Source organism: Cetorhinus maximus, chromosome 14, assembly GCF_964194155.1.
Source record: "Cetorhinus maximus chromosome 14, sCetMax3.hap1.1, whole genome shotgun sequence".
In the NCBI taxonomy this organism is placed as follows: domain Eukaryota; kingdom Metazoa; phylum Chordata; class Chondrichthyes; order Lamniformes; family Cetorhinidae; genus Cetorhinus; species Cetorhinus maximus.
In genome coordinates, this window is record NC_135892.1 from 64,390,531 (window position 1) to 64,407,565 (window position 17,035).

General features: G+C 43.6%; 1 protein-coding gene across 5 annotated transcripts in view; it reads left to right on the forward strand.

Annotated features, from left to right (window-relative positions):
- The first annotated feature begins 302 nt into the window (after positions 1-302).
- The window catches only part of LOC144689692 (follicle-stimulating hormone receptor-like), a 203,983-nt gene continuing 187,250 nt past the window's right edge, over positions 303-17,035 (forward strand). For all 5 annotated transcript variants that reach the window (XM_078556999.1, XM_078557004.1, XM_078557000.1 and 2 more), the window contains exon 1: positions 303-563. In XM_078556999.1, coding sequence (XP_078413125.1) covers positions 403-563 — 161 coding nt within the window. In that variant the 5' untranslated portion in view covers positions 303-402. The remainder of the gene's footprint in view (positions 564-17,035) is intronic.

Consider the following 17,035-nt stretch of genomic DNA (forward strand, 5'->3'; position numbering starts at 1 on the left):
GGAAGGTCTTGAGTGTACTTGCTTTGGCACATGATCATCGTACGTTCGGCAAGAGGAAAGAAATATGTAAAGAATCTGGCAAGTTGTAAGATGTGCGCTGGGAAGTTTTGTTAACCATGCTCTTAGCCTCTTAAAGTGTCCCAGGGGTTCTGAGGTCAATCGAAAACTAAGTGTCAAGGTAATGCTCCAGAATGTGATTGGGTGCACAGTGTGAATGATATTGTTTCCCCTCTTGGTGTTCCCCCTCCTCAAGCTCCGCCTCCGGGATGCCAGTAACCCTGAGGCTCCAGACACGCCTGATAGTGCTACAGGACGGCCAGTTGAACGCGCTACAATTAACTTTATTTTTTAAAAGCCGGGACTTTCTTGGAGCACTCAGAACTATGTAAAGCAAATAAAAAAATGTATTGGCTTTTACTCTTTTTGCTTTGCCTGGCTCGTTATCCTATTTCCTGTGCTAACTGTCCCAAACTTTGCAGCTGTAAATCGGATGATCATATCATTTGTGAAGGCAGGACAGTCGAGCGTATTCCAAAGGGTTTTTCCAGAGGCTACAGCAAGCTGTGAGTACTTAATTCTTTGTTTTATTGAGGCGGGACAGCTTTTGGAATACGTGAAGGTACATGAAACAGAATTGAAACTAAACTGGAATCCTAACACCGACCCTTGACACTGGCTGTAATTTCCACACTAACTGGGATTCTCTTGACTCTGAGCCTGACCAAAGAATCAGTTACTGTGAAAGGGTTCGGGGGCGAGCAGGGCTGCGGTTTACTTTCGTTCATCCAGAATTTGCTATGTACTTTGACAGCTTATTTATTACTTGTAATTTCCCTGCAGCATTCACTTGCCGAAATAATAAACTCAAGGTTGTTCGATAATTCTCCAAATGTTTCAGGTCAAGGCGTCTAGCTTTGTAACCATTTGCAGGTTTTCAATTGTGGTGTGATTTAAAACGCTGAACCTTAAGAACTCTTGCTGAAAAGAACGAACTTGCATTTATTTACCACATTTCAGGATTTCAAGACAAAGGACTTAAGCCAAGGAAGTACTTCTGAAGTGCAGCCACTATTGCAATATAGAACAACTGGGCAGGCAACTTGCACACAGCAACCACCCAAAAACAACAAGGACATAAATGATTCATCATCTGTTTTAATGATGTTTGTTAGGTGATCAATATTGGTCAGCAGGAGAACCCATTTACTCTTGTGGTCTTTTATTTTCATCTGTAATGCCAAAAGGAATCTGGGTCTGACCTCTCATCCAAAGTACCATACATAGAAAACACCTCCAACAGTGTGACATTCCCTTAATTTGTTGATAGGAAAACACATTTTGCCTTACTCTATTGTAATCACAGAATCCATCTTCGATCTGTTGGTCATGGATCTTGGGATATTGATTTTCTGAGTGTTGATTTTTTTCCCCCCAAATTTTGGGGAGAACCGATAAGTAATGCAACTTGCAGCAAAAATGAAAAAAAAAGGCACCTAGGACCACTGAAATGTAGGCCAGAATTTTCCAGCTGGGGACCATGGGGGGGTTCCCCCGTGGCGGGGTCAGCGAATATTGAAATCTCCGTTCACATCAGCGGGACCAGAAGATCCCGCTGGAGTGAGGGGCTGGAAAATACTGGCCGCAATCATTTATTTTTTCTGTCAGTGCTGCACTGAAGTCTTGGGGGGTGGTGGGGGGCGGGGGGGGGGGGAGGGGTGGTGGGGGGGGGCGGGGGGGTGGTGGTTGGGGGGCGGTGGGGGTGGGGGGGCGGGGGGGTGGTTGGGGGGAGGAGGGTGGTGGAGTGGTGGGGGGAGGGGGTGGTGGTTGGGGGGAGGGGGAGTGGGGGGTTGGTGGGGGGTGGGGGTGGGGAGAGGGGGTGGTGGTGGGGGGTGGGGGTGGTGGGTGGGGGTGGTGGTTGGGGGGAGGGGGAGAGGGGGGTGGTGATAGGTGGAGGGTGGGTGGGCGGGTGGTGAGAGCCCTTTTGAGTTGCTGCTTCATTACCATCAGAGTTGGTGCCATCTAATCTTTAGTGGTATGTCTGAAACAAAAACAGAAAATGCTGGAAAAGCTCAGCAGGTCTGGCAGCATCTGTGGAGAGAGGAACAGAGTTAACATTTCGAGTCCGCATGACTTGGTGGATGGAGTTGATGCAAGGAAAAAGCTTGTCTTTTTTCCATTGTAATTTTTTTCCTGGTTCGAAAATATTATTGGCTTTATTTTCTAAAACAATAAAAACATGGCCTGTGTGTAGGAGCAGAATGAATTTGGGCAGGAAGAATACAATAGGCAGTGAATGTACGCTGGACTGGAATTCTGGGAAGACAAAGGGATTCGAAACAACCATGTGGATACTGCAGACATGAGATGGAAGAGCTGGGGCAACTTGTAGAGAAGAGAAAATAAAGATGAGAGCTCATGGCCAGCCTCATTAGAATGACTCACTAAATGAAATGGGCTGTTTAGCTTTTGTAATTGAACTTATGAAACATATGGTTGAGTACATAGATTTTTTGTGCATATGTTTTTCATTAAGGCAGTTTTTTATAAGACTAATTTTCTTCACTTGTGCCATAGTTAAGTTTGGCAGATTATTACTTATAAACAAGTTGTCTAAAATTTTCATACTCCATCATGTATAATTCTGCTTTAATTTAGAAATGAGATGTAAATTTCCCTTTCTGTTTAGTGACCTTTGAAGCATTCTGTTTCAAATGCCACCTGTAAACTACCATTGTCTTGGATTTATAAACTGTCTAATAAACATATTATTTGCCTTGGTGGAAAAATATTCATATACATAAATCTCATTCACACTAGAGCTTAATATTTTGTTCTGCTGTGATGTACACCAAGAGTTATAGGTTTGCAGTCTTTAAACTTTTGTGCATCATCAAAATTCCTAATCTCCATTGTGGAAATTTTATTTTGTAGGATGTACTGTGTTTGCTTACATCCCAGGCAATGCCCTCTTCTTTCTCTCAGAACACTGTGTAACCAGGCTGGCTGAAGTTCTTATCTCAGTGTGATACCAAACTATACAAGAGTTGATTCAGTTACCAATGTAAATAAGACGATGCAGTGCTTTGTTCCATTTCTACTGACAAGCAATACACTTCTTGTTAATTTTAGAATGTAAAAAGTCACTTGCAATGTTTTTATGCTTATCTCCCGCAGTCAGGGCAATTCTTCCCTGGAATATCTGAAGAACAAATGTTAAGAATGTCTCTTTTGTTAACAGGTGTTCTGAGTGATAAGTGCACCAGACGCCAAAACCATAGTGCTTATTTTTAGAATAAAGGAAGTATTTATAAATCATTGTGCTTCTCCCAATGGGCGGGGTAAACTGCATGTATGCAATTATATGCTAAATGGCCAGAATAATCGTTTCTCTGGTAATTTTACCACTTTCATTGCTATGTCTATTTTAGCAGTAATCTATCTTTTACTTCGCGTTTTCCACATTGAACTATAAACAACCATAAGGAGTGACTAAAACATTAAGTGGGCCAGCTGTTGGAGGCAGACCTAACTAAATGATGTTAACCAGCTATTTTCCACATGAAATTATCATTGTATTCCATGGGTGCTGTGAAGCATACTTGTAGGTTTAATTTTGTTGGCACATACATACTCCATTAGCCACATTATCAAATAGCAGTAAATGTGAATGGAGATTTTTTTTTTTGCTGGCGATAGTTTTACAGCATCAGAAAGTGAATAAAGGGGAAGAAGAATGACCATTTGACAAGTCTAGATCCAATTACTTGGTATCGACAGAGTGCAACAGTGCTTGCATGCTTTTAACATCAGTAGAGGTATATTATTGGCTACATGCCACCTTCAAGCCATTCTTTCAGATTGTCACTGTATTTACCCATAATTCTGAAGGTGGCATCATCCATGAATTTCTATACCAGATGCTCCATGCAGATGCCAGAGGCCGATTGTATTGGCTTCTGGCAGTCTTTGACTTCATTTGCATATTGGATCCACTGATGCATTGTTCATAATGAGTTCTAGATTCATCCATTTTCCTAAATCTGGGAAGCAACAGGCTAGCACATTACAATGATAGCGCAATGGCATGTTTTGTTTTAATGAGCTTTGGATGTAACAGATCTCACACGTGTTGAGGTACATCCATCTAACCACAAGACAATAATGCAGATTTTTGCTGTATATGGTGAACAAATGGCAATAACCCATAGGCTTTCTATGGTGTTTTGGATGGCAATTGCTGTCAGCAGGACATCCAAACAGTGTGGTGCCCACAACAGAGCAACTGGGACCTGAATGAACACAACAAACAACCGTGTACCTCCTTAACTAATCAGATTGAGAATCACTAACAAGCAGCACAGTGTCTGAACCAGGAAATGTAAGTTAGAATTGTGAATTCAATGTCAAATCAAGTATAGAAAGCAAAATAAGAGGGAAAAAAATACCAGATTAAGAGAGAAGCTAGCGAAAGAAAAAGTGAAAGAAACTTTATTTTTAAAGAATTGCCAGCGAAGCTTGTAAAAGTAAATTTTCAGTGTCAGCGAACTCTTGATGGTGATATAGATTTGCCAATCTGTTCAAAAGATACTTTAGACTTAGCCCTTACTTGATATGGCCTTATTTAAAATGCTGTGTTCAATTTTATGCCCTCACACGGAGTGTGATTTTGAGGCTTTGGAAAATGTTCAGAGGCAGGTTGCAAGATCGATTCCCAGTTTAAAGCACTTTAACTACACAGATAGGCTTTAAAAGCTGTGTTTATATACTTGATTTGCTTGATCAATGCCTATAAAATAATGATTGTGACAAGGTTGACAAATTGTTTCAGTCAGATCAGTTAGAGACAACCAGAGGTCACGCTTATAAATTGCACAAAGCCAGAGCTGGGTTAGACGTTAAGGAAAAGCAAAATAATGCAGATGCTGGAAACCTGAAATAAAAACTTAAAATGGTAGAAGTACTCAGCACTTCAGGCAGTTTATGTGGAGAGAGAATCAAAGGCCGGGATTTTCTGAGCCCGTTGCGGTCGGGACCTGCTGTGGGCGAGGCGGTGCCCCAGCCAAAAATCCATTGACTTGCAGCGGGACCGGAAGATCCCGGTGGTGGGCGGGTGCAGAAAGTCCTGTCCAAAGTTAACGTTTCAGATCAATGACCTAATGTCATTGTTGACCTGAAACATTGGCCAGAACTTTATGCCCTGCTGTGAGCGGGCTGATAGGTGGGGGCAGTGGAGGCTGTAATATCAGCTGTACCTATCGCCTACCTACTTCCACTGTATTTTACCAGCAGCAGGGTTGGTAGGCTTGCCCACCCTTGGGTCAATTGAGGCTAAAAGTGGCCAATTAATGTCCACTTAAGGGCCTTATCCCACCACCTCTGGTATTTTACCAGCGGTAGGTAGGCTGACACCAATTGGCAAGGCTGCCAGGGTATATCCTGGGGTCTGCTTGTGTGCTCACAGGTGGGGTTCATGCCCCATGGATGCCATACCCCCACCCCCAATGGCAAGGGTCACCTCCATTTGAAGAGCCCCCGGTCTCTCGATCACCCCTGTATCACCCTCCTCGCCAGGGCCTGCCTGACACACCCGAGCAAGTGCTTCCAGCACTGCTGCTCCTCCAAGACCGACTGCAGTCTCAGAAGTGGCCACTGCTCCCTGTGGTGCTGCTGGGGCTAAGAGCTGCCAGCCCTCTTGGCCAACAGCCTTTGGAGGTGTGACATCCTGCCTCAGGTGTGGGGGAGGGGGCTCATCCCACGACTTCAGGCAACTAATTGCCTGAACCATGCAAAATAGCCTTGCGGCTCCTAGGGCTGGCAGAGGTGAACTTATCCCAACTTCCCAGCTGATGGTCAAAGCCACTGCACCGTATTAAACTGGGGCCATTAACTCAGTTTCTGGGACAGTTCAGCAGAGCAGAGTGAGGGTGTGTCAGGGAGCAAGGAAACAAAAGTAAAGAGAGAAAAAATCTAAAATTATCTCAGCATGAGCAGGGGTAAGTATAATAGTAAATGAATTAATAATAGGAGTATTAGCACAGAGCAGGCCTGGAGCCATGAATTAAAATTAATAGTTTAAACAAGTTATTAATCAGATTCTAAAAGAGGGACTAGAGACATTTTAGATCATGAATGTGCAGCTGAGACCTGTTGCTTCATGTGTCATCCTTCCTACCTGCCTTCTCTTATGTCTTTAATACTGACATGTACCACAACTTCTGGCTTGTCTTGAGGGACAACACATGTGGAAAGATTTCCAACTGCTTGAGCTCAATATTTCCAAGCTTGTGGGGCAGCTGGAGTTACTGCGGAGAATCAGGGAGATTGAGGATTTCCTGGATTGAATTGTTTTGGAGGTGGTGACCTCGCAGGCAGTAAGTGTTCCGGATAGTGAGTGGGTGGCCATCTGGAAGACTGTGAAGAGGCAGGAAATGCAGGAATCTTCAGAATGCGTGCCACTCACAAACCCTTACTCAGCTTTGGAGACTGCTAGGAGTGGTGACACCTTGAAGGTGTTCGTTCCAGACCATGGTGCCAATAGACAAGGGACTGCTTAGGAGGGAACAGCAAAGAGTTAGGGGGGCATTCATGCAGTTCTGTAACTGTCATCGTGTCCTATGCCATGTGTTACCTCCTTGTTACGAGGGTAAAGGACACTACGGAGAGGGTGTAGATTATTCTGCAGGGAGAAGGGAGTGAGCCAGAAGTTGTGGTGTATGTTATCACTAAGGACATAAGAGAAGGCAGTTATTGAGGTCCCATGGTCAGATTTTCAGGAACCAGGGAAGAAGTTAAAAAGTAGGACTGCAAAGGTAGTAATCTCTGATTACTCCCAGTCTTGTGTGCTAGCTAAAGTAGAAATAGGAAGATAGAGAGGATCAAAGCGTGGCTTGAGGCATGGTGCAGGAGGGAGAGCTTCAGGTTCTTGGAGAATTGGAACCATTTCCAGGGCAGGAGGCACCATTCAAAAGGGTTTGGTTGCAACTCAACAGGACTGGGGCCAATATCCCCACTGGGAGGTTCACTAGTGTGGTTGGGAAGGGTTTAAATTGGTTGGGGAATGTGCACCAGGAAGTAAAAAAGGGGATTGTGGTGCATAAAGAAGTGAGAGGGTTGGATAGTACTAGAGAAAGAAGTAATAATATATTATAACATATTGGATAGGAGCAGACTAAGGTCTTTGAGGAATAAAAATACAGGATTACAATGTGCGTATGTAAATGCAGCATGTGGTGAATAAGGTTGCTGGGCTACAAGCGCATATACCAGATAGGAATATGATGTAGTGGCAATAACGGAAACGTGGCTTTAAAATGGTGAGGAGAGGGTAATTAATATTCAAAGATAGAGTCTTTGGAAAAGATACGGAAGGCAAAGAGGATGGTGGAGTGACAGTACAGAATATGGAAGACGTTGTAGTGTTGACAAGAGAGGATGTCCTTGAAGGGGCATGGTTAGAGTTGAGAAGCAACAAAGGTACAATCAGGCTATTTGGGGTATTCTATGGCGAGAGAAAGATAGAGGAGCAAATCTGCAGTTAAATCATAGAGATGTGCAAGGACCATAGAGTAGTGATACTGGGGGACTTTAATTGCCTAAACATAATTGGGATAAAGTTAGAGTAAAGGAGAAAGAGGGGGGCAGGAATTTCTGAAATATTCTCAGGAGAACTTCCCAGACCAGTTTCTCAGTCCAACTAGGAAGGATCTGGTGCTGGGGAATGAGGTGGACCAAGTGTTTGTGTGGGGGAGCACTTTGGTAAGGGTGATCATCATATCATAAAGTTTAGATATAATGATGGAGAAGAGCAAGGAACAGTCATAATTGGAAGAAGGCTAACTTCAATGGGATGAGAGAATATCTAGTCAGGTTAAAATGGAACCAAAGACTGACAGTAAAAACTGTAGTGGAATGATATGGTATCTTTAAGTCGGAGATATTTCATGTTATACACATTGCAACAAGAGCGAAAGGTAAGGGAACCAAAGCCAGGGCTCCTTGGATGACAAAAAACATGGAGAAGATAATGAAACAACAAAAGAAGGTATATGATGCATTTCAAGGGAATTCTCCAAGCAAGAACCTGGCCAAATACAGTAAGTTGAAAGGGGAAGTGAAGATGAAAATCAGACTGGCAAATAGAGAATATGAGAATAGAATGGCAGTTAAAATAAAAGGGAAGCCAAAAATCTCTGGCGTGTAAATAGTAAGTGGGTAGTAAAAGGTGGGATGGGTCCTAATAGGGAGAAAAAGGGTGAGCCATAATTAGAGATGCAGGGCATGTCTAGAATACTTAAACAGTCCTTTGTAACAGTGCTTACTACAAAGAGGAATCTGACAAAATATTGGTCAAAGCAGAGATGGGATAGGGTGAAAATTAATAGGCAGGATGTACTGAAAGGCTGGTTTAGAATGGATAGAGTGCCTTGTCTGGATGGCTTGTATCTCAGTTTGTCAAAGGAAGTGGGTGTGGAGATAGCGAAGGACTTGCAATAATATTCTATACTTCTCTAAATAGAGAGGAATTACCAGAGAATTGGAGAGTGGCAAATGTGATACTCTTATTTAAGAAAGGGTATAAGGATATTCCTGGTAACTAAAGGCCAATCAGTTTAATATCAGTGGTGGGTAAGGTTTTAGAAACAAAAATCAACAAGCACTTGGAGAGGTTTGAGTTAATTAAGGAGAGCCGCATTGTTTTGAAAAAGGCAGATTATGTTTGACTAACCTAATACAATTGTTCGATTAAGTAACAGAGAAGCTTGATGAAGGGAATGGGGTGGATGCTGTCTACATGAATTTTAAAAGAGCATTTGACAAAGTGTCACATAAAAGGCTGGTTAACAAAACAGAGCTCAAGGAATATGAGGGTCAGTGTCAGCACGCATAAAAAATTGGCTTAAGGACAGAATGTAGCAAGGTGTGTTAAATGTTTGTTTTAATGGATGGTGGACAGTGGTTTTCCCAAAGGGCCAGCAGTGGATCACTGCTTTTTTGATATACATACTGCAATAAGACATATAGGGCAGAATCTTCCGTTCTCAACGGGTGTCTTGCTCACTGCCTGAAAAACAGCGAGACATCTGTGCTGACTCTGTGGAGGACAGTCCGCCATATTTTCTGCCCATCAGGCACTTAAGTGGACAGCAACGGGCTCCCTTCCAGATTGAGGACCCTGGAAGATGACTTCCCTCCTGGCCAATTAGAGGTCAATGCTCTTGCACTTGGCAGTGTCAGAGAGGCCCATGGCTGGTGCCGGAACAACACCCACCACCGCTCCCTCCTCTCTAACAACCCCAGAGTCCCAGAATTGTGGAGTGACCCAGGAGAAAGGTAAGTGATGTCGAAGGGGAGATCTCGAGGGGTCGGGGTCACAGGGAAAATGCGGGGGTGTGGAGTTTGGCAGCAAGGGCAGGGGCGTGGCTGTTAGCGGCCACACCCCGTCCTATGTCCATGCCTTTGATCACGCATAGATTAGTGCAGATCAAGGGATACCCCATTCCACCACCCACACTCCCCTAGTTGACATGTAGCCTGCACAGTTTTACCAGTTGTGCACATTGGCAGGCCCGCCTGGAGCTAGGAAGATTCCAGTTGAGACGGGAAGAGGCCCTTATGAAGTTGTTAACTGGCCACTTAAGAGACTCAAGTGGAGTTACAAAGACAAAGATGTACAAAGAAAAGTACAGCACAGGAACAGGCCCTTTGGCCCTCCAAGCCTGCGCCGATCATATTGCCCGTCAACTAAAACATTTTGCACTTCCGGGGTCCGTATCCCTCTATTCCCATCCTATTCATGTATTTGTCAAGCTGCCTCTTAAACACCACTATCGTACCTGCTTCCACCACCTCCTCTGGCAGCGAATTCCAGACACTCACTACCCTCTGTATAAAAAACTTGCCTCGCACATCTCTATAGTTTTCTCCTCTCACCTTAAATCTATGTCCCCTAGTAATTGACTCTTCCACCCTGGGAAAAAGCTTCTGACTATCTACTCTGTCCATGCCACTCATAATTTTGTAAACTTCTATCAAGTCGCCCCTCAATCTCCGTCGCTCTACTGAGAACAATCCGAGTTTCTTCAACCTCTCCTCATAGCTAATAACCTCCGGACCAGGCAGCATCCTGGTAAACCTCCTCTGCACCTGCTTCAACGCCTCCATATCCTTCTGGTAATGTGTTGACCAGAATTGCACGCAATATTCCAAGTGTGGCCTAACCAAGGTTCTATACAGCTGCAGCATGACTTCCCAGCTTTTATACTCAATACCCCTGCCAATGAAGGCAAGCATGCCATAAGCCTTCCTGACTAACTTATCCACCTGCGTAGCCACTTTCAGTGACCTGTTGACCTATACACCCAGATCCCTCTGCCCGTCGATGCACTTAAGGGTTCTGCCATTTACTGTAAAATTTCTGCCTGTATTAGACCTTCCAAAATACATTACCTCGCATTTGTCCGGATTAAACTCCATCTGCCATTTCTCCACCCAAGTCTCCAACCGATCTATATCCCGTTGTATCCTTTGACAATCCTCTTCACTATCTGCAACTCCTCCAACCTTAGTGTTGTCTGCAAACTTACTAATTAGCCCAGTTACATTTTCCTCCAAATCATTTATGTATACTACAAACAGCAAAGGATCCTGCAGTTGGGGCAGGAAGGTTGACCATGGGCCTTCCCAGAATAGCAGTGGAAATGGGAAGGCGCCAGGTATTGATCCCGACACCAACTCATCAAATTCTCAGGCCTGTCCACCTTCCTTGCCCCCTGTGGTGGCAGAAGATTCTGGCCACAGTTTAGCAGAATTGGCAGACAAGTGACAGATGGAATTTAACACAGAGAAGTGTGTGACGATGTATTTTGGCAGAAGAGATAGGGAGAGGCAACGTACACTTAATGGCACAGTTCTAAAGAGTCTGCAGGGACAGAGAGATCTGAGGGTTTGGTTCATGTGCATAGATCTTTGAAGGTGGCAGGACATCTTGAGAGTGGAGTTTGCAAAGCTCATGAGATCTGTTGCGTTTTTATAATGATAAAAAGGTACCAATCACCCATAAGGGATTGGGTAAATACGTTGTGTGTTCATTTATTTAAACAGGCACATGAGAACATTTATACAAAGGTAGAAAACTTGAAGACAACAGAAGCCGAGCTGTGTTCTGCTCAGGCAAAAGTGAAACTGCGATTGGATCACATGACACACTTCCCTTCTTGTGATGGCATGCTGCTATCCCTTAAAGGCATATTACAACAGGATCTTGAGCCCATAAACAAAGGTATTGAGTATAAAACCAGGGAAGTTATGATGAGTCTTTGTAAAGCTTTGGTTAGGCTGCAACTGGAGAATTGCATCTAGTTCTGGTCACCACACGTTAGTAAGGATGAGAGTGTCCTTGAGGAGGTGCAGAGGACATTTACCAGAATAGTTCCAGGGATGAGGGATCTTAGTCACAAGGTTAGGTTAGAAAAGTTGGTGTTTTTCTCCTTTGGAGCAAAAAGATTGAGGGGAGATTTGTTAGAGATGTACAAGATTATGACAGGTTTAGAAAAAATAGACAAGGAGAAACTGTTCCCATTGGCTGAAAGTACAAGGACTAGGGACACAGATTTAAGATTTTGGGGAAGAAATGTCAGTAGGCATGGTGGGGGGAGGGGGGTGTATTTGGATATGAGGAAGAACTTGTTTACTAAGTGAGTAGTGATGACCTGGAACTCATCGCCTTTGAGGGTGGTGGGAGTGGAGATAATTAATGATTTCAAAAGGAAATTGGTGGGCACTTGTGGTGCTACAGGGATGGTAGGGGAATGGGTCTGACTGGATTGCTCTACACTGAGCCGGCATGGACTCAATGGGCTGACTAACCTCTGTCACAAAACTATCATATTTTTCATAATATTATTGTAAACTTATGGGTGTGAGTGTGGATGGGTTCTGTCTGTGTGACTAATTTAATTAGATTAGAGCTGCTTAGACTACAGATTGAAATTATCAAAAGAGGTAGATACAAACAGACTTTTGAAATGGAGATGGATAAGCTAGGATGAGTGTTCCACAGATAAGGAATGAAGGGAACTTGCATTTTTAGGTAAGTGTTGTTTGATTTTCAAAGGGATGGTGTAATGTTTACAATTAACAACAGAAGTGAGGCAAAGCAATATGTTTATTTTTCTCTAAAGGTGAAGGCCATATTGACAACATGAAAGATTTTTATGTTATGGTAAAAGTAAATTTCCAAAGACATGCAGAACAATGGGATTTTTATACATTAAAGAGAGAGAAACACATATACAGAAGGATGGAAAGCTATGTGGGGGTGTGGCCATGTAAAATCTGGACAGGTACAGCATGTGAACCAGACTTGGGAATAGCCTCTAGCCACTCTGAAGAAGTGCTGCTCCAGTAACTAAAGTTATGTTAACAGTCTTCGGCATTCAACTGTCAAGTGGGTGATGTGGTAACCTGGCTGGATGCCTATTTAAATTTAAAATCTATTTTGGACTGTTGCCTTAAAGGGGGTGTGTAGTTGGGAGTCTGGCTCACTAGGAATTTTGGGAATTCTTATGTTTTACTATGGGGTCGCTTTGCTCGTGGACTGGTTGCATGCTTATCTGTTGGCAGGCGTGTCAATTACTATATGCTGCAGATGCAGAGACCAATATGAAATGAAGCACATATTATTTATTTACGCAAACAATGGAGCATGATGTGTGCTTCCTCAACCAAACCCTACTGTAGACTAACAGTAACATTGTAGCCTGCGCTACACAGCTATTGGGTCTTACAGTCATGTTGCCAATCTGCTCACAGTCTCTTAAAGGTGTATTACACCTCAGATTATCACAGAAATTGTTATAATATTACGTAACTGTAGTCTTATGTCTGTGTTTAGAATTGTCTTTTGTTAATAAATGTTTTAATTTAATTTTTAAAATCGCTAAAATTGTTAGTGGACTCATTACTTCTGAATTCAGTGCACAAATCTTCTCATAATAAAAACAAATTACAAAACCATTGTAATAGCGTGGCCAAGTTTCCCTTGTGGATTTGGTCCACATATCACCTGCCACATCATGCTGCTTCCTTATGTGCTGGAATGACAAACAACTGTGACTCCACAACCTGTTCGGTATTTCCAGCATTTTCAGTTTTAAGATGTTAGGACATTCTTCTTTTCCCAGAGAACAGTAAACTGGTGAAACAAATTGCTGGCTTGCATAATGAATATTGACTTTTTTCTGTACCTTCAAGAGAGAGCTGTATTAGTTCCTGGTTGGGGCAGCATACAAGAGATAGAGATGAAACAATGTAAGCCGTGGGTCAATGTGGTCTCCTGAACTACTTTAAATGCCTGGAAAAATAAGGGAGAAATTTTCTAGATTTTTCTTCCCTTAATTGACCTTTGGTTTTTCATCCCAGGTGATCACATGGCACCTAGATAATAGGAAGTGTCTTAATTTGCGATGCTTAAAGCATCACAATTATATGGAACAGGCTAAATGGACCTGCTGGTCTTTTCCTGTCTGACATTTATTTCCATATGTTTGTATGTTGTCTCATGAATAATTTAGAATCCAGTGAGGTATTATTTCCCTGTTTCTTATGTAGCAGAGGAACCAGAGTGTTCATACAAGGGGCGGAAGTTATGCTTCAGCTATTCAAAATCCTGTTTAGACCACACCTGGAGTACAGTGAGCAGTTCTGGGCACCACACTTTGGGAAGGATATATTGGCCTTGGAGGGGGTGCAGCATGGCAGGATACCTGGATTCCAAGCATTAAATTATGAGAGGAAATTATGCAAACTAGGTTTGTACTCTTTTGAGTTTAGAAGGTTTCAGGATGGTTTGATTAAAAGTGTAGGTAGAGAAAAACTATTTTCTCTGGCTGGGGATTCTAGAACTCAGGGGCATAATCTAAAAATTAGAGCCAAACCTTTCAAGAGTAAAAGGAGGAAACACTTCTTCACATAGAGAGTACTAGAAGTTTGGAACTCTCTGCCGCAGATGGAAATTGATGCTAGCTCAATTGTTAATCCTAAATCTGAGATTGATAGATTTTTGTTAACCAGAGGTATTAAGTGGAAAGAGGCAAAAGCGAGAGTTAGATCGCAGAACAGCCATGATTTTACTAAATGACGGAACATGCTTGAGGGACCAAATTGGCTACTCTTGTTCCTATATTCATATCAGAACTTTCTTGTCTGGATAATGCTCTGAAAATTTTATCCAGGAATATTTTACTTACAGCTAGAATACAAAATTAGCCTAGAAGTTGAAAGTATAAAAACTAACATATTGTAGCTATCTGCTTTAAAGCCATTTGGGATAAAGAATATGTTCCATTGTTAATCAACTTAATCAATCGTCCAACAAAATCTTTACAATAATTAATACATTCAATATGATTTCAATAAAATTCACTTAGTGACCTCCCATTGTGTGTGCTTGTTAGGTTTGATGGTGCATTAATTATTTTGTTTCTCAATATTCTTAATGGGCTGCATCTTCCGGTTGGCGACCGGGGGGGGCGGGGCCTGCTCACCGACAAGTAAAATGACGCAGGGTGACGACGGGAGTGGGTCCCAATGTCACCCCGCTTCATTTAGATTTTCAGTTTGGCGGGCGCACAGCCAAGGCCATTTTTAAAAAAGCAATTAAACTGATTAATGGACCTGCCCGTCCAACCTTAATGTTGCCCATACGTGCCCGCTCCCACAAAAAACCCCCCCAACTCGGGGGGGAAAATGCTGCCCAATGAAAATTGTATCAAAAACGCACAAGCACACACTATTTTGTGCAATTTTATTGATGCATTGTTCCACCTTGTTTGTCCAGTTTATCTCGAAGTCCATGGCGAGCCTTTTATGGCACCTCCCACCTGGTGGGATATTAACGATCCCACCGAACTGAATGGAGATTTAAATGGCTCACTGCATCTGCCTGGCGGGGAGAGACACTGCAGCAGGCCCATAAAATCCAGGCCCATGTATAGTTAGCTGTTCTGTACCTTTTGTCTTTACTAGTTGTCACATAGCTAAGAGAGAGAGCAAACACATCCATTTCCATTTTGAAAGATTGTAATGTTGGAATGATACATGGCACAGTGCCACAGAGTGTTGCACCTGGGATATCAAGGCCCTTTGCTATCTTGTACGAGAACAAAATGATTTCAATTCTTGCTTCAAAGGATTTGTTTTTGGAATGGTCACTGCCACAGGCATGACCGCTTCCCGATAGATGTTTTCCTGTCTAAGCTGTTCAAAGCTCGCTTGTATCATGGTTTCATGAGCTCACATCTATCTGGCTGAGATAATATCCAAATATTTGATAATCTCACACAGTACAGCCTGTGGAAGAACAGTCACTTTATACAGGGTTTCCCTGATGCGTGGCTGCTCCCATCTCCCTGCCCACCTCGCTCCCCTCCCCGCCCATTATTTTCGCTAAATGAACAAGCATCATTAGCTTTCAGCCACAATAACTTGTGTTGCACTAACAAAGTGGACTGAAGTTCTGCAAATAGCCCATGGCAACAATCTGTGAAAACCAGAATGTCTTTCATGTCCAAACTAAATCTTGTACATCAACTAGCTGACTGTGTAAGATAGAGTGCAAGTCATGCATTTCTGCATTGAAGTCATTCTCTCCAATGTATATGTATGAAATGCTCATTAGTTTGCAGTCCGTGCCCAAGGAGTTTAAAGTTCAGGAGTATTTGGTGGCACTTCCATGCCTCTGCATTGTTTGAGTGGGCAAATAAGCTAAAGGCCAGACTCCAAGCAATGTCAATGTGGCTGTGTCTGAACTGTCTCAGCTGTGGAAGAATTTTCTCTCTATACAGGGTTTCACTAATGCATGGTCGCTTCCCTCCCCCACTATTTTTCTGTTGTAACAGTGGGACGCATTTAGCGTCCATCACTTTCAGACTACAGAAGGTGTACTTGCACCTACTTCCTCCAGTCCATTCGAAACAAAAATAAGCCATTGGCTGGAATTTTCCGCTCCTGTTGGTGTGGGTGGTATGGTGGCATGAGCAGACAATATGATATGAAGGCCAAAAAATTAGTTTTACGCCATCGTGAAACCAGTTTGCAATTGTCTGCTCCGCCATCAATGGCGGGCTGCCTTTCCTGCCATCTAACGTCAGGAACCTAATTTCAATACATTTGCATCTCATCATCTTGCCTGCCCGCCGGAATCATCCCCCACGTCGAATTTACCTCCCGTGTTGACATGGATGCAGAACGATGTACAGCTTTTAAAAGGCGTGCACCTGGCGAGCTGAACTTCATGGGGAACTTGGAGCTGAGTGCACACTAACGTAGTGCAGCGCTCGTGAGGGTCGCCCGTTCAACTTCAAGGAAGAGGCGCCGCGCATTCAAGGCGAGGCCACAGGAAGTCATTTTTTTCCCGGCTGGCTGACAGCGTAGTGCTGGGGCAAGGGCTGCACTGCGGTTGAGGCGAGGTAGGGGGGTGTAAGGCACCATGGTCTGATGGCCGTGCACAAGCACATGCCGGTGGGGTGGGGTGGGGTGGGGGAGGGAAGCGACCGTGCATTGGTGAAACCCTGTATAGAGAGAAAATTCTTCCACAGCTGAGACAGTTCAGACACAGCCACATTGACATTGCTTGGAGTCTGGCCTTTAGCTCATTTGCCCACTCAAACAATGCAGAGGCATGGAAGTGCCACCAAATACTCCTGAACTCTGCACCCTTTAGGCACAGACTGCAAACTAATGAGCGTTTTAGGGGGCTGCAGAACAACTGGATGAATGGGCAAGTTGTACAATCTCCTTGCTAAATATGGGCATGAGCAGCTACTGGTGGAGGTGCTCACAGCCCCTTGCAATGTCTTCATTAAGTTTTGGACCAGTCTTCCCCATGATTCAAGCTAACACTGCAGCCTTGCAGTGTGGGTTAGGAGAATGCCTGCACTTGAGCTGAGAGCACAACATGCAGACCAATGGCCGAAGCTGCCGCCAATTGGTCAAGTGGAGTGGGGCGGAGATAGCTTGGGTTTCAGGCTGCCATGCA